The sequence below is a fragment of the Leopardus geoffroyi genome, chromosome C1, assembly GCF_018350155.1.
Source record: "Leopardus geoffroyi isolate Oge1 chromosome C1, O.geoffroyi_Oge1_pat1.0, whole genome shotgun sequence".
NCBI lineage: Eukaryota > Metazoa > Chordata > Mammalia > Carnivora > Felidae > Leopardus > Leopardus geoffroyi.
Window position 1 is genome coordinate 12,378,191 of NC_059328.1, and position 21,341 is coordinate 12,399,531.

General features: G+C 50.6%; 1 protein-coding gene across 5 annotated transcripts in view; it reads left to right on the forward strand.

Moving 5' to 3' along the window:
* The first annotated feature begins 9,491 nt into the window (after positions 1 to 9,491).
* PADI4 (peptidyl arginine deiminase 4) overlaps positions 9,492 to 21,341 on the forward strand; it is a 51,304-nt gene continuing 39,454 nt past the window's right edge. For 4 of the 5 annotated variants that reach the window (XM_045475818.1, XM_045475821.1, XM_045475820.1 and 1 more), the window contains exons 1-2: positions 9,492 to 9,612; positions 20,647 to 20,827. In XM_045475818.1, coding sequence (XP_045331774.1) covers positions 9,521 to 9,612; positions 20,647 to 20,827 — 273 coding nt within the window. In that variant the 5' untranslated portion in view covers positions 9,492 to 9,520. Of the gene's footprint in view, positions 9,613 to 20,646; positions 20,828 to 21,341 lie in introns of those variants that run through there. The other variant, XM_045475822.1, reaches the window with a different exon arrangement.

A 21,341-nucleotide genomic window follows, 5' to 3' on the forward strand; every position in this document is an offset into this window, starting at 1 on the left:
CCCACCCTGTGCCAGGAATTCGACTCCTAGGTATATACCTGCGGGAACGCTCGCACGGTGCCCCGAGAGACGTGACTATTCACGACAGTGGTACTTCTATCATCCCCGGACTGGAAACGACGCCCATCGCCTGCGGGACGGATCGCTAAATTGTTGGACGTCCATGTGACGGGATATTGGGAGGCAACGGAGATGCACCATATACGACTCCCCCGGCAACCGGGGCGCGTTTCAAAAATACAACCTTGAGCGAAGGAGGCGAGTCACAAAGGACTGAAGTGTGCTTCCATTTACGTCGAGTCCAAAACCGGACAAAACTAACCAATACGGTAAAAGCTGTAAAGAAAAGCAAAGGAACGATGACGGAAAAATTTGCCGAATTGTTGGTTCAGGGCTGGGACGGGGATGTAGTGAGAGAGGTGTCCCTAAATTGCTTCAAAGATACTGAAGACTTTCTAATTTTTTTTTTTTAATTTATTTTAGAGAGAGAGAGAGAGAGCCTGAGGGAGGGAGAGGGGGAAAGGGAGAGAGAGAAAATATCTTAAGCAGTCTCCATGCTCAGCACGACCTAGGACTTGATCCCACGACCGTGGGATCGGGACCGAGCCGAAATCAAGAGTTGCACGCTCACCCGACGGAGCCACCCAGGCGCCCCCTTTCTGTTTTTTAGCCTAAGTGGTGTTTGCACGCTGTGTCCACTTTATTACTGTTCCTTAAAACGAGCGCGAGTTCTCGCACTCCTCCGTATGCATGAGGTGTTACACACGATTTGGGCTCACGCGTGCAGACAGAAAGGCGGCTGCGGAACATGCGCGTGAGCAGATCTCGTTCATCAACGCGGCTCACGCTGGCTGGAACGAGATCCCCGCCTCCAGCAGGCAGACAGCAGGGGACTTGCCAGCCCCGGAGGACGGCCCCTGGCCGTGGCTGCCAGTGCCCCGCCTGCCGTCCCCTCTGTCTTCAGGTCACGGACACCTGGCCTCCAAGTACCAGCACGAGCGCTCTTTGTCTACGAGAGCCTGCTCACCAGATGCCAGGGACGCGAGGCCCTCAGGAGCAGCCCTCGACCTACAGCTGAGGGGGATGGGCTGTAAATGGCCCGGCTCCCCTGCCGCTGGGGTGGGCTGGCCGTGGGGTAGGGGCTCCACACTTTCCAGCGCCCCCGGGGGGATGGCCCTGAAGCCCTCAAGTAGTCACCACGGTGACCAGCTGACTCACACACCTTCACCGGCCCCCTTCCCTGTCTCACTTTCCCACCTCGTCCTGGCCTCCCGCACCTCCCAGATAAACCGCTTGCACTCAAGTTCCTGTCCCAGAATGTACAGAGAGAGCAAGAGCGAGACAGAGACAGACAGAGACAGAGAGATATCTTCTTAGTCCTGTTTCTTGGACTTTTTTTTTATGCTTATTTATTTTTATTTTTTTTTATTTAAAAAAATTTGTTTAACGTTTATTTATTTTTGAGACAGAGACAGAGCATGAACGGGGCGGGGGGGTGGGGGTTGGGCAGAGAGAGAGGGAGACACAGAATCGGAAACAGGCTCCAGGCTCTGAGCCATCAGCCCAGAGCCCGACGTGGGGCTCAAACTCACGGACCGTGAGATCGTGACCTGAGCTGAAGTCAAGATGCTTAACCGACTGAGCCACCCAGGCGCCCCAGTGCTTTTTTTGAGAGAGAGACAAAGTGTGAGCAGGGGAGGGGCAGAGAGAGAGGGAGACACAGAATCTGCACAGGCTCCAGAATCTGAGCTGTCAGCACAGAGCCCGACGTGGGGCTCGAACCCACGAACCGCGGGATCGTGACCTGAGCCGAAGTCGGATGCTTGACCAACTGAGCCACCCAGGCGCCCCTGTTTCTTGGACTTTTGTTTCGTGTTCCTTGAGGGCAGGACCCTTTGAGCTTCTGTGTCACTAATACCTGATACACGGCCCTAGCGCAGAGGGGGGCTCAGTGGATGTCTGTTGAATAAACATAAATCAGGGGGCGCCTGGGTGGCTCGGTTAAGCGTCCGACTTCGGCTCGGGTCACGATCTCGCGGTTCATGGGTTTGAGCCCCGCGTCGGGCTCCGAGCAGACAGCTCAGAGCCTGGAGCCTGCTTTCGATTCTGTGTCTCTCTCTCTCTCTGTTCCTCTCCCGCTCTCACTCTGTCTCTCTCTCTCTCTCTCAAAAATAAATAAAGATTAAAAGAAAAATTTTTTTTTTTAATTTTTTTTTTCAACGTTTATTTATTTTTGGGACAGAGAGAGACAGAGCATGAACGGGGGAGGGGCAGAGAGAGAGGGAGACACAGAATCGGAAGCAGGCTCCAGGCTCTGAGCTGCCAGCGCAGAACCCGACGCGGGGCTCGAACTCACGGACTGCGAGATAGTGACCTGGCTGAAGTCGGACGCTTAACCGACTACGCCACCCAGGCGCCCCAAAAAGAAAAAATTTTTTAAGAAAAATAAACAGAAATCAGAAGACCCAAAAGTCTGGGGGCTTTTATTCTCCCCCCAAGTGGCCAGTAAAGCCTTGTGCTTACGGCTTTGCCGTCCGCTCGACCTGGATTCAAATCCTAACTTCATTTACCACCAGGTGCTCTTGTGCGGGTCGCTCAAGTTCTTTGAGCCTCAACTTCCTTGCCTGCCAAATGCCTTCCCGGTGGAGTCATCCTGGGCTCCATTATGGCTCCGTTTATAGGACCGAGAGGCATGTTCAGGCTAAACCCACAAGGCCCCCGCGTGGCAGCTGAAGATGCCTGGACGGTCCTTAGTGAGGAGGGACGCATAAGGGGTCTAGAGCACCAGGAGGAAGAGGTCTTGGCTGGCCTGGCCAAGACCTCTGTGACAGAGTCACCCGGCCCCGCCTCTTGGCTTCCCCGTTGGGTGTGAGTCCACTGAGCAAACAAATTCCGCAGAAGATCATCGCCCAAGCCTGGCTGAGAAGAATGTGAGGTGTCAGTGTTATTTTAAACCAGCGCTTGGGTTCAAGTTTTCACGGCCGTGTTATTTTAACGTAGCTCCAGGTGCAACCTCCAAGTCGCTGCTGGAGAGAAGCAATCGCGGTCTAACCAGAAAGCGCAAGGTGAGGGGTTTGTGAGGACACAAGTCGCCTGTGGGGCTCCAGCCCCTGGCTCCTAAGGTCTCTCCTGAACGGTCTCGCTCATCGACAACGTCGGTAGACATCTGGCACGTGTGGCCACCTCATTAAGCACGAAAGAAACACAAAATACCACCGTCAAAATAGCAGAAGCGACCCCCCACCCCGCCGCCCGGCCCGAAAGTGTGGGGCAGGCGAGCGAGGTCAGCCGTCTTGGGCAGAAGCGTTTGGACTTGTATTCGCGGAAACTGGTGTTGCGATGATCTTGCTGTCCTCCGTCTAGTGGGTGTCCTCCCCCGGCGTTGGTTATCGGTGCCTGGTGTTCTGAACAAAATCCAACGTAATCCGCCATGTAACAGGCTAAAGAAGAAAACTCGTACCGTCATATTCAATGGGTGTCAAAAGAGCATTTGAAAAAAAATCCAATAGACATTCATGATTCAAACTCTCCGCAAATTAGAAATAGAGAGAGGCACTGGGGCGCCCGGGGGGCTCAGTCGGTTGAGCCTCCGACTTCGGCTCAGGTCGTGATCTCATGGTTTGTGGGTTCGAGCCCCGCGTCAAGATCTGGGCTCACAGCTCGGAGCCCGGAGCCTGCTTCGGATTCTGGGTCTCCCTCTCTCTCTGCCCCGCCCCACTCTTACTCGGTCTCTCTCTCCCTCTCTCTCAAAAATAAATAAACATTAAAAAAAAAAAGGAAGTAGAGAGGCACTTCCTCAACTAGAAAGAGCATGTACAAAAAACCCACAAAACCACATCTACAGTTATCAACATACTTCATGGTGAAAGACTGAACGCTTCCCCCCACAAGACTGAGAGAAAGATAAGGATGACCATTCTCACCACTGTTATCCAACTTAGCACTGAAAGTTCTAGCCAGTGGGTGACAAAGCAAGAAAAGAAAGATGTACAAACGAGGAAGGAAGAAATAAAACTACCTCCTACCTCTGTTCGCAAATGCCATAATTATCTATGTAGAAAATGCCAAGGAATCTACCAAAAAAAAAAAAAAAAAAAAAGCCCTCCTAGAACTAATAAGTGAGTTCAGTGAGGTCATAGAATACGAGACCAACACATAAAAATCACTTGTGTTTTAATATACTAGCAATGAACACGTGGAGACTGGAATTAAAAGTACAAGACCATCTATCTACGACCGCCCCACCAAAATGAAATCCCTAGATAGAAGTCTAACAAACGTGTGCAAGACTTGTATTCTAGAAGCTTCAAAAGGCTGGCGAAAGAAGCTCTCAAGAAGTGCAGAGATGGGGGCGCCTGGGTGGCGCAGTCGGTTAAGCGTCCGACTTCAGCCAGGTCACGATCTCGCGGTCCGTGAGTTCGAGCCCCGCGTCAGGCTCTGGGCTGATGGCTCAGAGCCTGGAGCTTGTTTCGGATTCTGTGTCTCCCTCTCTCTCTGCCCCTCCCCCGTTCATGCTCTGTCTCTCTCTGTCCCCAAAATAAATAAAAAAAAAACGTTGAAAAAAAAAATTTAAAAAAGAAGTGCAGAGATGCTGTGTTCGTGGGTCGGAAAGCTTGGCATAGTGAAGTGTTAGTCCTCAGTAAACTGATACCCGGGTTTTAATGTAGTTGCAGTCAGAATCCCAGCAAGATTGTCTGTAGAGATAAGCAAGGTTCTTCTAAAATTACATGGAAAGACAAAGAAACTGGAAGAGCTAAAACATTTTTGGAAAAGAATCAAGCGGGAGCCTTTAGTCTACCCAATTTCAAGATACGGCTGTAGTAATCAAGACTGTGCTTGAGGGTTGGGGGATAGACGCGTCGATCGACAGAACAGAACAGAGAACACAGAAACAGCCCACGCAAGGATGGCCAACTGATTTTTGGGTAACGATGCAAAGGTGATTCGACGGAGGAAGGATCGTCATTTCAACAAACGGTTGATGGAGCAAGGATGTATCTTAAACAGTTTTCAGTTCAACAAAATACAGAATTTCTTGTGCACCTGCTCGGTACCAGCACTAAGGGTACAGCAGTGATCACAAAGGCAAGTCCCTGCTTTGGGGGTGTTGACATTCTCGTGGTCACGGTCCCCAAGAGAAATTCTGGGTGTTGGGGAAGGGATGTGGGCACCGGGGATCGAAGACAGGGTAGAAGGCGGCTCCAGAAAAGACTTGCACCTGGCTGCATCCCCCTCTTTCCTCCAAGATGGCATAGTGGAAGGTCACAGGCTTTCGATGCAGGCAGACCTGTGTCCCATCTCCCAGCTCTGCCCAGACGTAATGCTCACCTATCGGTGACTAGTAGGGGTCTTCCCTTCGTCAGGCCAATCTGGAAGGTCTGGACACCCGGGCTTCAGAGCTCATCAGCCGAGGGACTTGACCAGGAGGCAGCTGTGTGGTGGGCAGAGCGGGACAAGGGGCGAAGGTAAGCCCAAGTGTCCCCACTTGCTGTCTGCATAACCTTGGGCGAGTTACCTAAGCCTTCAAGACTCAGTTTCCTCATGTGGAAAGTGGGGAGAGCATAACTCAGACATTAAGGTTGATGTGGGGATCTGAGATGAGGTCATGTCAGTGGCCTGGCCCGGGCAGGGACCGCACCAGAGAGCAGAGCATGTTGCACAAAGCGGGGTTTGAAACCCACGCAGGGGCCCGGTGACCTTGAGCACGGGGCTTCACTCCTCTGTAGAAACGAGATCCTAATTCCTGCCCGCTGGGTTAGGGTGAAAATTGGAAATAATATAGCCAAGGACCTGGAGGGAAGTGTGGAACATAGTGCACGTGTAATAGACTGCGGTCTCTGTTATCACCCTGGGTCCTTGTAAATCTATTTTCAACAAAGCTTAACAGCCTCTAAGAGAGTGCCGGGCACTTAGGAAGCATCTGATAAGTATTTATTGAGTCAAGAGCCGAGTAAGTGAATCTGAACTCTATCTGTGAACGAACGACCCTGGAGAAATGGCTCGGCCGTCCACCCCGAACATAACGTTGCCCTACACCCGTCCCTGCATCTCGGAGAGTCCCTGACGCCAGGGCCTCTTCCCCAAACAACATCATCACAACCACCTGGAGAAAGGGCATATATCCAGGCCAGTTGCTGGGGCATCAGCTCAGGTGCCAGGGGGCGTCGGGCAACTCTGAACGTCGCCTTACTTCCTGTAAGCTGTGAGCAGCCCCGCTGGTGATTCTGCCTTTCAGTGGGGAGAGGGGCCCCTTCCTGTAGCGGTTCTGGTCTGGGCTTTGAGTCAGCTGCTCTCTTGTGCCAGACCGTTTGCTTCCCAAACTTCCCAAGGTCGATGCCATTTTGGAGATAACAGGCCGAGTTCTGAAGGATCCTCATAGGAAGCTGTCCTTAGCGGCCCCACCCCAGGGTCCGGTGCCGGGCTGGGTGCTGGAGAACACTGCAGTCTTCAGCCACAGGGCTTAGTGAGCACCTACGATGAATCGGAAGCTATTCTAGGTGCTGGTGGTGCGGCCAAGACCTATAGAGGCCTCGTGGCTGATTGGGGGATAGACATTTGAACACACACACCTAATAATAAGCTGTAACAAATTTCAGGAAAAAACCAAAATGCCCTGTAGGAAAATGAAGAGAAGGAAAGATCAATCCACAAAATCCCTGCAAGTAGCCACAGACCTGGATGCAATTGTGTATCATAACATGGTTTTTACGCCAGAAATCTGCAAACAGCCTTCACGTCCCGCATGGCTGCCGACTAAATCGTGGCTCCCCCCAAATCCATAAGTTGAAGGCCTCACCCCCAGTGTGGTATTTGCACAGGCGGCTTTTGGTAGGTAATCAGGGTTAGATGAATCATGAGGGTAGAGACATCAGAGAACTAATGGTCTGGGTCTCTCTCTGTCTCTCCCTCCTTCTCTCTCTCTCTGAGCCACATGCACAGCAAGAAGATGGCTGTGTGCGAGCCAGGAGGAGGGTCCGCACCTGAACTGATGCCATGATCCAGGACTTACAGTCTCCAGAACTGTGAGAAAATAAATCTCTGTTGTTTAAGGCCCTCGGCCCAGGATATTTTTGTTACGGCAGCCAAGCTAAGACAGGGAGCAGCCGGGCAATGGCGCAGCTGGGGCGGGTGGTGCCCCAACGACCCCGAGGTCTGTCTGCCCTCGGGCCACCTGCCTACCGCAGAGCCTTTCATCCCTACTCTGCCACATGAGGGCACGGGAGTCTGCAAATGGGCATCGCGCCCGAGTACGGCTGCTTTCCCCGTGTGAGCGTGTGGAAACGCGTGTGTGTGTGTCACAAGGCTGGTTGCTCACCGCAACCCTGTGAAATAGCAAAACACACCCTCTTTTGTTTCCCGTCCTGCTGGTAGCCCCTCTCAGTCTCTGGTGCAGGGTCCTGAGGCTTCTCCCTTCTCCGTCCACACTCATTCCCTGGGGACGCTCTAGACGTTGGCAGACTTGTCATTTCTAAGCCCGATCCTCTCGAACTCTGGGATCATGTGTCCCACGGCCCAGGGGACGTCCCCACACAGACTCGGATAGACAGCTCCCGCTCGGCACGGCCGGGACCAAACTCCCAGCCCCTCCCCAGCCCTCCCCGCTCAGTGGGTGCCAGGTCTATCCCTCCAGGGGCTCATCCCCATCCCCCTACCCCCCGGACCTTGGATTTCTAGACTCCTCACTTTTCTTGCTGCCCCCTTCTGGCCCATCTGCAAATCCTATTGGCTGTACTCTCAGGCTATGTCCAGAATCTGACTGCTTCTCACCTCCTCCACTGCCAGCACCCATCATCCACCCCCTCCCGGACAGCAGCAGCCTCCTCGCTGCTCTCCCTGTGGTTGACTCCCCCCAGCAGCCAGAGAGATGAGACCATGGGCCTGCCCTGCTCAAAATGTCCCCCTGTCTCCCCAAGTCACTTGGGGTAGAAGCCAAAGTCCTCACAACGCCCGCAAGGCTCTCTGTGCTCCACACCGGCCTCTTATCACTGCCCTCCAGCCCCCCTCCCGTTTTGCTGCCTTTCAGCCACACGGGTCTCCTTGCCCTTTCTTGAACCCTCCAGGCACGTCCCTGCCTCAGGGCCTTTGCACTAGTTGCACTGGCCGGTCCCTCAACCTGGAATGTTCTCCCCCCAGGTATTCTCATTGTCACCCCCCTCCAGTCGGCTGAGATGTCACCTCCTCCGATCACCCTTTTGGAAACTGCAATCTACCCCTTGCCCTGCCCTATTGTTTCATTTCTCCATAACACTCACATGTTATATAATTCACTTATTATATTTATTGCCTACTGGCTCTCTCTTTCTATTACAAGAAAGTTCCATGAAAGCAAGACTCGTCTGTTTTGTTCTCTTTGTATCCTCAGTGCCCAGAGCAGGGCCTGGCAAACAGGAAGCAATCAATAAATGTTTGTTGAATTAACAGAAGTGCTCTGGGCTTGTTCTCTCTGTAGCTTATTCACAGCAAATGTAAACCCTAAAATCCTGAAGCAAAAAGGGGGAGAAGGATAAAGAAGAAAACTACGCCAGGAGACCTAAGGCTCGGGGGTAGAGCCCAACCCTGCCACCGACTTGCTGTGTGAGAGTGGGCATGTCATAGCCCTCTCTGTGCCTAGTCTCCCGTCCACAGGATGACCGGGTCTGGTGGCGAGGGCCTTCTCGAGTCTGACAGTTGACAGCCCCCTCCCTCGGCTTCCCTCCAAAACTCAAACTAGTCCTAACCCTATGACCAGCCAGGGAAATTGGGTTTATTAAGACCTTATGTGTGCAAGTAGCAGTGTGGACGGGTCAGAGCATCAGGTCCGGCCGCATCGGCTTTTGGCTCAGGAAATGGGCTTTGAGCCCCGAGAAGGCTCCTCCTTATGGCTGGTGGAGCCCCGGGAGTATTATTTAGCTTCCCTGTGCCTCAGTTTCTTCTGTAAAATGGAAATAATAACGACACTGACCTCCGAGAGGTGCCGTGAGAACAAAGCGAGGGAATCACGATTGTGTTTCCCCCCCACGGGCCTGCCTCAGCGGGTCATTCCATGAGAGGGGCAGAGACGGCTGCCAGACGCACGGAACAAAGCAGGTGGGCCATCCCGTGGGTGACCAGCCCGGGGAGACCCGTCCCGAGCCAGCCGTGACCTCCTGGCGACCATCTCCCGAGCCCCCTGCGTTTCTGGCCTCTTCCTGATACAGGTGTTGGGCACGGGGAGGCAAGGTGGGAGGGCCCCAGGTGCGCATGGGCTGTTATGTGAAGAATCAGACCTACGCTCCCCACCCCCAGGCTTCCTGAGCCCCTGGCCCTTCCCAGGAGACCGCGGGCGTCAGTGCCCTGATTCTGGCATCGTCACTCATACAGGCCCGAGGGGCAGCTCCTGGGCTGGGGAGGGTGGAGAGGACACGCCCCGGGGCCTGCGTGGGGAGGGCTAAGCCCCCGGCCGCAAACCACAGGTGCTGACTCATGGCTCGGCCCGGCCGGGGCCTTATAAAGGAACCAGCCGAGGGGCTCCCTGCAGCTGGAGGGACGGGCTGGCGGGACTATGGCCCAGGGCACGGTGATCCATGTGGCCCCGGAGGAGTCCACCTACGCCGTGTGTGTCCTGGGCACCGAAAGTCAGCTGGATGTCTACAGGTGAGCGGGGACATTCGGGGCCGGGGGCGGGGACGGGCCCAGTGATGCTGGATGAGCAGGTTCAGCCGACACAGGATGTGTGGTTGGCCGGGGCTTCTGGCCGCAGCCTCCGTAGCTGCCGCCAAGGGAGAAGCCAGAGGGGAAGAGCTGCGTGGCCCCGGGATGTGCCTGGACTCGAGGCGAGGGTTCCCTAGGGCCTCACCGCAAATGAATGAGCACAGGGCCAACAGGACCCTCTCCTTTCGCCGCTGAGGCAACGGAGCTCAGAGAGGGTCTGTGACTTGCCTCACGGCACACAGCAGGCCCACGGCCCTGGAAGGAAGGCTAGGCCCTGGACTTCACGACCCACACCTGGTTCAAGGGGCCGTTTGGCAGCCCCCCACCTCTCAGCCGAGCCTCCCTCCAGGTGTGTGTAATAACGCATCTGCGATGGGACAGGCTGTGGCGTGGGAGAGGCTGAGGCCAAGGCCAACTGAGCCTCAGGTTCCTCATCTGTGAAATGGGGATGATATCTACTTCACATGGCGGGTAGAGGGATTAAAGATGAAAGTGTGTAAGAACTCAGCATAGAGCTGGACATACTGTTAGTGGTTTTCATCCATCCATCCATCCATCCATCCAACAAATACCAACTGAACACCTACTATGTGCCAAGCCGGCCCCAGGCTCTGGTTAAACAAGATACGGTCTAGGGACGCTCAGCGAGTGCGCGTGGTCGGTGTCGTTGTCGTCAGTAGAGGTAGTGGCCTCCCCCGGCTTCCTCCCTCCCAGGCCGGACATCTGTGGTCCTCGATAGTGCCCACGGGACTGTCTGGGACATTTCCTTCAAAGTGGCACCGCTGCCTCAACCTGGACCGCGGTAGAGCAGCACCAAAGGGGGGAGCCTCCCGGAGACGTGGAGGGGAAGCGGGAGACCGAGAGGCCGAGGGATAAAGGGAAAAGAGAGGCTGATGTCACCTGAGGCCACCTGCCCCCTCTGAGAGTGAGCTCCTTCTGAGACACAGAGCCCTGTCATTCACCAACCACCCCCTCCCCCAGACATCTCACACAGTGAGGCCCCAGATTTCCCTCCCACTGCCCACACACAACTCACTCAACGGCCTTAGGAAGGCAGGCGGTGCTGCTATTCCCATTTTACAGAAGAGAAAGCTGAGGCTCTGAGGGGTTAAGTAACCCCCCTGAAGCCACACAGCCCAGAGGTGAGGGAGTTGGGATTCAGACCCAGGCAGCCTGGCTTGGGGACTCCTCCCTCTCCCTTCTTACCCGCCCTTGACCGCAGCCCCCCCAACCCCCACCCAGCCCCACCTGACGAGGACCTTCATCCCATCTCCTGTGCAGCCGCCCCACCGACTGCAGTCTGAATTCTCTTCATATGTGTGTAAATAGATACATAATTTATTGTCAAATTGGTTTCCATACAACACCCAGGGCTCATTCCAACAGGTGTGCCCTCCTCGATGCCCACCCCCTGCCTCCCCCTGAGAACAAACTGGGGGTTGATGGGGTTGGGGGGAGGGGAAAGAGGAGGTGAATTCTCTTCTTGAGACACTCCCTCCTCCCCAGCCCAGCTCCCTGGTCCTCCCCCTGCCACGTGCATGCCTCCACCCCTTAGCTCAAGCCGAGCCCTCTGTCCCTGGGCTCAGAGCCCCCGGGATGAGAAAAACAGGGCTGGCGGGGGGGGGGGGCGCCTGGGTGGCTCAGCGGGCTAAGCATCTGACTCTTGGTTTCGGCTCAGGTCACGATCTCACGGCTCATGAGTTCGAGCCCCACGGTGGGCTCTGTGCCGACAGTGGGGAGCCTGCTTGCGGTTCTCTCCATCCCTCTCTCTCTCTCTGCCCCTCCCTGGCTTGTTCTGTCTATCTCTCTCAAGATAAATAAACACTTACAAAAATTAAAAAAAAAAAAAAGACAGGGTTGTAGAGGCAGGAGCAGACCTGGGGCTGTAGGCCCCATATTCCAGAGCTGCTCTTAACAAATGCTGCTTGCGATTTCCGTTCTGCATTTGGAAAAGCTCTTTTCCTGTCATGGGAAATACACTGATGGTATTCCAACAAAATTCCACTGTCCCCCCCCAGGGTCTCCTTCTCAACAGGTGACCACTCGGTGTGACAGCGGGGAACACGGGCGAGTCTCTGTCTGAGCCTCGGTGTACCCATCTGTCAAATGGGAACGTTAACATCCACCCTGCCGGCGTGTGGCGAGGATTACAAATGACACAAGTAATTTGGTCCCCCTTCCCGCAAAGCCTGCGTGATCTCCCGAATTCAAGACTTGCAGACACTGAGTGCTGTGCGGCCAGGGGTCGTTGGGAAGCAAATGCCGGATGCGGGAGCTGGATCCAGAGGTCCCTTGTCTGGGGCTCCAGCTCTCAGCGCTGTCCCCGCAGAGGCTGGTAGAAATCGCACGGAGATCAGCTCTGGGTTGTCTTAAAGCAACACACACGGCGGCTCCCCACCCCCCTCCCCACTCACAGTGAAAACCCCTCTGTGTTTATGGAAGCCCCTCGGTAGGGACCCAAGAGGGTCTGAAACACAGCCGAAGGAAAGGACGTACATCCCAGGTCCAATCCCAGTGGTGCCACTTCCCAGCTGGGCCTCACTGCCCTGAGCCTCCGTTTCCCCATCTGGCACAGAGGGTGGCTGTGAGGCCACAGACTTGCCTGTCTGCGCCCGTCTTCCTGCCCCTGGCGAGGGAGCCACGTGGGGCAGAGCGAGCCGGGCTGCGTGCGCCCCCCGCTTGGCCCCCCGGCTCGGCCTGCCCGTTTTCGTTTGAGTCCCTTGCTCGTGTTCCTGCTGTTCCAAACGCCCAGAATGCCCCTCTCCTGTCCTGCGGCTGAGATGACCAGCTCGCCGTCCTTGGAGGCTAAGAACTTGAGGTTGACTTTGCGGGGGTGGCATAAGGGCCCGTGCAGGGTGAACAGCCCACAGAAGGAAACTGGGGAACAGAGACCAGGGGAGCGTTGGGAGAAAGATGAGTTTCTTTTTCATCTGCTGCTTCTCGGTCCTGCAAAACTTACTTCAAAAATTGATCTCCTCCTGGGGCGCCTGGGTGGCTCAGTCGGTTAGGGGTCCGACTCTTGGTTTCGGCTCAGGTCGTGATCTCACTGTTTGTGGGATCCAGCCCTGTGTTGGGCTCTGTGCTGACAGTGTGGAGACTGCTTGGGATTCTCTCTCCCTCCCTGTCTCGCGGCCCCTCCCCTGCTTGCGTGCACGTGCACTGTCTCTCAAAATACGTGCACACATAAACAAACATTAAAAAAAATAATCTCCTGAAAGAAAATATCAAAATGTCAATGATTGTCTCTAAGTTGGTAAGATTCCATTCTCTTCTAGGCAACTCCTCCCTCCCTTCCTCCCTCCCTTCCTTCCTCCTTTCCTTCCTTCCTTCTTTCCTTCCTTCTTTCCTTCCTCCCCCCTCCCTCCCTTCCTTCCTTCCTCCCTTCCTTCCTTCTTTCCTTCCTTCCTCCCTTCCTCCCTTCCTTCCTCTGTCTGTCTCTCCCCTACTTTCTTCCTTGTTAGCCTCATATTAATGATTTATCACTGTGGGACAAATTGCCCCAAACCCAGTGGCTTGAAACAATATTGTCTATTCTCTCGCCTTGTCTGTGGGGCAGGACTCCTGTGTGGCTTCCTGGGTCCTCCGCTTTGGGGCACCAGTGGGGGACACGGAGACACTGTCCAGGTGTCAGTGGAGCCATAGTCATGTTAGCAAGCCTGTTCACATAGATGTTGGCAGGACTCGGTTCCCCGTGGGCTGGACGTCTCCCTCGGTTGTTTGCCATCTGGGCCTCTCCGTAGCTCACAACATGGCAGCTGACTTCTCAAGGTGAGGAAGCCAAGGAGAGAGGGGTGAGGGAGAGAGGCAGAGAGAAAGTCTTTTGTAACCTCAACCACAGAAGTGACAACCCATTGCTTTTGCCATTTTCCATTGGTTAGAAGGCCGTCACTAGGCCCTTCCCACCCTCAGGAGGAGGGATTTACAGGAGGGCATGAGCACCAGAGGTGGAATTATTGGGGGCCATGTTCAAAGACTGCCTATCACGTACTTTTCCTAATTCTCTATAAGGAATACACGCAGCTTTTGATACAAAGGAGGAGAATTTTACGACAAAAATAAAAATGGAGAATGCAATCATAACACTCATATCCTTGTGACCTTGTGGAGTCAGCTTTCCCTCCCCAGGCTCCCCAGGGAGCCTTCCATAGTTTCAATCTGCTGCCATTACTCGTCCTTCCACGGTCTGTGGGTCACTCACTGGTACAGAGAGTACACTCTCAGACATATCTCCTGGGGTACGTGCTCCAGGGATGCCCTGGGGTGTCTGTCTAGCGGTGGAATCGTTGGGTTTGAGGGGCCAGTGTCTGACTTCATAGGAGAACACCCAGTTGTTTTACAGAGTGGTTAACTTCACACCCCCATAAGCAGTGTGTTAGAGTGGACTTTGAACCATATTGTCTATGGCATTATTTTTCGCCAGTCAGGTTGGTGTATACTCCTGTGTTACTATGGCCTGGATATTTTTGTTTCGTTACTTAATTAGTGAGATGGAGTGAGTCTTCACATGTTTATCATCCTTTTCTGTTTCAACCTCTGTGAATGCCTGTTTATGTCTTTGGCCATTTTTTTTCTATTGCGTTATCTGTCTTTTTCATATTGATTAGCCCAAGTTCTTTACATATTGTGGGTGCTGAGCCTTTTTGGTTTTATGTCATGAATATCTTCTCCTTAGATTATGCTAGTCTTTTCACTTTATGGTGTCTTTTGGTAAACAGAAGACAGTTATTCTCATCTAGTTGAACTTACAATCTTTAATACTTATTAGTTTTGTGTTTTGTTTGAGAAATGGTATAAAAATGCTGCAACATCTTTTTTTAAAAGATCAAACACCTGTTTATGACAAGACTCTCAGTAAACTTAGAGGGGAATTTCCTCAGCTTGAGAAAGACTATTTACAAAAAACCTACAGCTAACATCACACCTGATGGTGAGAAATTTGCAGCTTTCCCACTAAAATCAGGAGCAAGGCGAAGATGTCCCCTCTTACCACCGCTTTTCAACATCATACTAAAATTCCTAACAACTGCAATGAGACTAGAAAGGGAAAGAAGAGAGATACAAATTGGAAAGAAAGAAATAAGCCTCTCTTCATTTGCAGGTCACATGATCGTCTTTGTAGAAAATCCAAACACATTAACAATAACAACAAAAAACAAACCTTCTAAAACTATGACAAGGCTGTAGGATACAGCGTTAACGTAGAAAAGTCCATCGTGTTCCTACATACTGCCAACAAACAAGTGAAATTTGAAATTTAAAAACATGATACCATCTATATTTGCACTCCCCCCCCCCAATTTAATACTTAGCTGTAAATCTAATAAAACCTATATGAGGAAACCACAAAACTCTGATGAAAGAAATCAAAGAAGTAAATAAATGGAGAGATAGTCCATGTTCATGGATAGGAAGATTCAATATTGGCAAGACGTGAGTCCTTCCCAACTTGATCTATAGATTCAATGCAATCCCATTTTGTGGGTATCAACAAACGGATTCTAAAGTTGATATGAAGAGGTAAAAAAAATCAGAATAGCCAACAGAGTATTAAAGGAGAAGAATAAAGTTGGAGGACTGACACTATATTATAAAGACTTCTTATAAAGCTACAGTGATCGGGGCGCCTGGGTGGCGCAGTCGGTTAAGCGTCCGACTTCAGCCAGGTCACGATCTCGCGGTCCGTGAGTTCGAGCCCCGCGTCAGGCTCTGGGCTGATGCCTCAGAGCCTGGAGCCTGTTTCCGATTCTGTGTCTCCCTCTCTCTCTGCCCCTCCCCCGTTCATGCTGTGTCTCTCTCTGTCCCAAAAATAAATAAACGCTGAAAAAAAAAAAATTAAAAAAAAAAAAAAAGCTACAGTGATCAAGTCAGTGTGGTATTGGCAAAGGAACAGAGAAATAAATAAATGGAACAGAATAGAGAGCCCAGAAATGGACCAACATAAATACATCAACTGACCTTTGGCAAAAAAGCAAAGACAACACAACAGGGGAAAAAAGGTAGTTTTTTCAACAAACGGTACAACAACTAGACATCCACCTCCAAAAATGAATCTAGACACAGACCTTATATCGTTCACAAAAATAAACTCAGAACAGGCCATAGACCTAAATGTAAAACAGAGAACTATAAAATTCTCAGAAGGTAACATAAGAGAAAATCTAGATGAATTTGGGCTTGGCAATGGCTTTTTAGACACAACCCCAAGGGCACAATCCAGGAAAGAAAAAATTGACACGTTGGACTTCATTAAAATGGAAAAGTTCTGCTCTAAAAAAGACTGTCAAGTGGTTAGAAAGACAAACCACAGGCTGGGAGAAAATATTTACAAAAGATATATCTGGTAAAGGATTGTTATCCAAAACATACAAAGAACTCTTAATAACAAACAACCTGGTTGAAAATGGGCTAAAGCTCTTAACAGACACCTGGCCAAAAAAAAGATACACAGATGGCAGGTAAGTGTGTGAAAAGATGCTCCACGTGATATGTCATCGGGGAAGTGAAAAATAAAGCAATCGTGAGATGCCACTCCACTAATGCCACTCCATTAGAATGGCCAAAATCCAGAACACGGAGAACACCAAATGCTGGAGAGGATGTGGAAGGACAGGAACTCTCATTTCATTGCTGGTGATAATGCAAAATGGTACAGCCACTTTGGAAGACAGTTTGGTGGTTTCCTACAACACTAAACATACTCTTAACCATACAGACCAGTAACTGCGCTCCTTGGTATTTACCCAAAGGGGTTGAAAACACGTCCACACAAAATTTGCACACAGACGTTTATAGGAGCTTTATTCATAATTGCCCGAACTCGGAAGCAACCAAGAAGTCTTTCAGTAGGTGAATGGATAAACCAATGGTACATCCAGACAATGGAATATTATCCAGTGCTAAAAAGAGGTGAGCTCTCAAATCATGAAAAGACATGGAGGAAACTTAAATTCATATTACTTAGAAAGAAGCCAATCTAAAAGAAGCCTACTATACGATCCCGACTATGTAACATTCTGGAAAAGAGAAAACTATGGCAGCAGTAAAAACTCAGTGGTTGCCAGGGGTTGGGAGGAAGCACAGAGGATTGGTCAGAGCACAGAGGATTTTTAGGGCAACAACACTACTCTGTATGATACCATCACGGTGGATACATGTCATTGTGCATACATTGGTTTTAAGACCATGGAATGTACAACACCAAGAGTGAAATGTAATGTAAACTGTAGACTTTGGGTGATTATGATGTATCAATGGAGGCCTATCAATTTTAATGAATGTACCACTCCAGTGGATGATGTTGATAATGGGGGAGACTGTATGTAGGGGTAGGGAGCAGGAGCTATATGGGAAATCTCTGTACCTTCCTCTCAATTTTGCTGTGAACCTAAAACTTCTCTAAAAAACAAAATCTATTTTTAAAAAAATTCAAATTTTTTCCTTTCGTATGTAAGTCTTAAATCCCCCTGCAGCTTGTTTTTGTATATGGCGTGAGGATGGGATCAACTGCATTATTCATCCCATTTAACTATTTTCCATATGGGCATTCAGTTGTCCCAGCACCATTTGCACAACCTTACATAATCTTACAAAATCTTACCTTGCCCACTTGTCTGCAAGACCACTGTGTCACAGGTCAAGTAGAATCTCTCTTAAGTTACAACTGTCATTTGTCCCTGCCTGAGCCATTATAGTGCCATCCTTGGCCTTCTGGTAAATTCATATCTGGTAGAGCAAGTTTCTCACATTTTGCTTCTTGTCTGTGAGGAATGCTTTGATTATCTTTTTTTTTTTTTTTCAACGTTTTATTTATTTTGGGGACAGAGAGAGACACAGCATGAACGGGGGAGGGGCAGAGAGAGAGGGAGACACAGAATCGGAAACAGGCTCCAGGCTCTGAGCCATCAGCCCAGAGCCTGACGCGGGGCTCGAACTCACGGACCGCGAGATCGTGACCTGGCTGAAGTCGGACGCTTAACCGACTGCGCCACCCAGGCACCCCATGCTTTGATTATCTTAACCCCTTGGTTTTCTGCATAAATCTTGGAATCAACTTGTCAAGTTCTATGAAAAGCCCTGCAATTCCATTGAATATATAAATTCATTTGGAGCAAATTCAAATCGTAATGATATTAGGCCTTCCTACCCATGTTTGTGGTACTTCTTTCTATTAATTTGGGTCTTCTCTAAAGCTTTCAATAGGCTTGTTTTTCTCCATAAAATTATTTAAAATTATTTTTTTTTTAATTTTTTTTTTAACGTTTATTTATTTTTGAGACAGAGAGAGACAGAGCATGAACAGGGGAGGGGCAGAGAGAGAGAGAGATACAGAATCCGAAACAGGCTCCAGGCTCTGAGCTGTCAGCACAGAGCCCGACGTGGGGCTCGAACTCACGGACTGTGAGATCGTGACCTGAGCCGAAGTCGGATGCTTAACCGACCGAGCCACCCAGGCGCCCCTAAAATTATTTTTTAAAATTATTTTTTTCTAACTATTTATTGCTGGTGTCCAGAAATGCAACTGAATTTTGCCTCTCTGCCTCATTATCTTATTGCATTCTTTGTATTTCTTTTGAATTTAAATTTTAAAATGTTTGGGGGAGGCTTCAGATAATCATGCCGTGAAGTTTTTGTTACCTTTTATTAACTATCTACAAAATAATTTGTTTTTCCTGTCGTGATGTTTCTTTCTCAGTTTTCAAAATTTTTTTTCTCCTTGATCAATCTTGCCAGAGGTTTATCGGTTGTTTTAGTCTATTTTGGCTTTGTTGATTTACTTGTTTTATATTTCAGATTTCCACCATCTTTATTTTCTTTATTTTGGGAAATTACATTCTACTTTATTTTTCTATTTTTTTTCTAAATACTTACTTATTAGCTTTTCTCTTCTTTTTGGAGATATAGACCTGTAAGGCACAAAGCAACACCTTCAGTTCCCCCAAAAGTTTTGAAATATGGTATGTTAACTGTTGCTGTAAGTATTATTATTGAATTTCTGTTAATTGTCCTTTGACTTGTAAGTTATCTAGAAGTCTGGTTTTTAAATTTTCATATGTATGGGATTTTTTTTGTAAGTTTTTAAATATTTTATTTATTTTTGAGAGCGAGAGAGACAGAGTATGAGCAGGGGCGGGGCAGAGAGAGAGGGAGACACAGAATGTGAAGCAGGCTCCAGGCTCTGAGCTGCCAGTACAGAGTCCGATGTGGGGCTCGATCCCACGAACTGTGAGATCATGACCTGAGGCGAAGTAGGAAGCTTAACTGACTGAGCCACCCAGGCACCCCTCAAATGTATGGGACTGTTAACAATGGACTTTATGTTAGTGACTCCTAACCTAGTTACGTTCTGATCAAAGAATATGCTACCTACCCCGTATGTGACCTATCCTTTAACATTTGTTGCCCTTATTTTGATGGCCAATGATGTGATTAATGTTTTTTTGGTGTTCCATGTGTGCTTTGTTTGGGAAAATGTATATTCACTAGTTGTGGAGCAAAGAATTCTAGGTATGTCTACCAAATCAAGCTTGTTAATCATGTTACTAATTTTTTGTCTGCTTAATCCATTGTTAACTGAGAAAGACCTGAAGTTTTTAACTATGATGATGGGTTTGTCAGCTTCTCCCTGTATTTCTATCAAATTTTGCCTTATATGTATATTGGGGCTATGTTGTTAGGTGCATATAACTTTAGAATATGTTCTAAGTGAGTTGAACCTTAAATTAATAGGCTGTGATCCTCTCTATTGCTAATAGTGTGTTTTTCATCTAGGGGTGCCTGGGTGGCTCACTGGGTTGAGCATTTGACTCTTGATTTCAGCTCAGGTATGATCCCAAGGTTGTGGGATCAAACCCTGCCTCAGGCACTGTACTGAGCCTGGAGCCTGCTTGAGATTCTCTCTCTCTCTCTCTCTCTCTCTCTCTCTCTCTCTCTCTCTCCCCCTCTGCCCCTCTCCCCTGCTCATGCTCTCTCTTGCCCTCTCTCTCTCTCTCTCTCAAATAAACAAATAGGGATGCTTGGGCGGCTCAGTCAGTTAACTTTGGCTCAGGTCACGATCTCAAGGTTCATGGGTTTGAGCCCCATATCAGGCTCTGTGCTGACAGCTCAGAGCCTGGAGCCTGCTTCGGATTCTGTGTCTCCCTCTCTCTCTGCCCCTCCCCAGCTTGCACCCTGTTTCTCTCTCTTTCAGAAATAAATAAACATTAAAGAAATATAAAAAAATAATAAATCAAATATAATTTTGTGGGGCACACAATTCTACGTTAACAGTTATTTCTTCAAAATACTTTGAAGCTGTTATTCAACTGTCCTCCGGACTTTATTGTTGCGACTGGGAAGCCGGCTTTCAATCTAATAGTTATTCCTTTGTAGATGATCTGACTTTTCTTTCTGGATACCTTTCACGTCTTCTCCTTGGTTTGGGTGTTCCTCAATTTAAGCACGTGGTGTGTATGTGTGTGCATGTGCACACAGAGAAGGGAGTCCTTGGAGATCTCCCTTATGTCTCAGGGTCTCAGCGATGCTCTGCAAAGCATATCTTAATCGTGATCCGGTTGTTTCGTAAGAAGAAGGTCCTTCAGAGTACCGGTCGGCCGTATTCCAGAAGCAGGAGTCCGCGTGATCGTTTATCTACGCACAAGCCCACGTGTGCACGCTTGCGTGGTGTAAACCCCTGGGCACGCAGCCTGCTGTGTGCACACATCCGTGTGTGTGCCTTTGGTGGGCACGTCCCTCTGCGATTCTCCTAGTTCAAGTGTAAGCCCTTCGGCTCAGGGGCTTTTCTGTTTCTCACCACCTCCCGGCAAGCTCACGGTGCCCACCCCACGCCCCCCGCCACCACCCTGCCCCGTGGTCAGGGCCGACTGGCTGCCACCTGGCGTTTACGCCTGTTGGGGGAAAGGGAGAACGCTGGGGCATCAGTGGTGACCCAGGCCCGCCTCACTGTAACCCCCCTGTCCTCCCCAACGGTCTCTTCCACAGCGCTGCCCCCACGGGCTGCACGTCTTTCAGCATCAGTGCCTCCCCAGGAGTGATCGTGGACGTTGCCCACGGCCCTCCAGCCAAGAAGAAACCCAAGGGCTCCTGCAAGTGGTCCCTGGACCCGAGGCTGGAGGTGAGCCTGAGGGTGAGAGATGCCAGCAGCAGCACAGGCGACCAAAAGGTGAGTGTGGCAGGGGCGGGGGTGGGACGTGTGGGAGGAGGCCAGCCCGTGGCATCAGGTCTGCTACTCACAGGCTGTCCCGCATTGACCCCCAGCCCCCGCCCCGGCAGGGGTCTCTATCCTCCTCCTCCCCGGGTATCTATGACGACCGTCGTGGCCACAGCAGCCTCACAACGTACAGGTGCCAGGGGGTTGCGGAGGCCGGGGTTTTTATTCGATCCGTCCGTTCAGCAAATGTTTACTGTTCACCTACTACATGCCAGGCACTGCCGGGCACTGGAGACACACAAGGGATTAAGATGGGCGAGGCTGCAGACCGCCCGGGGCTTACAACCTAGATCAAACACAGGTAAGCAATTGGGCATGGTAGCGTGTGCTGGGAGGCCACGGCCAGGCAGCCCTAGGAAGCTCTGATCCGTGCCCACTCGTTTCCTGTGGCTGCTGAACCAATGACCGCGCTCTGTATCAGCTCAAGTCAACGGAAATCTATTCCCTCTGGAGGACAGAAGTCCAA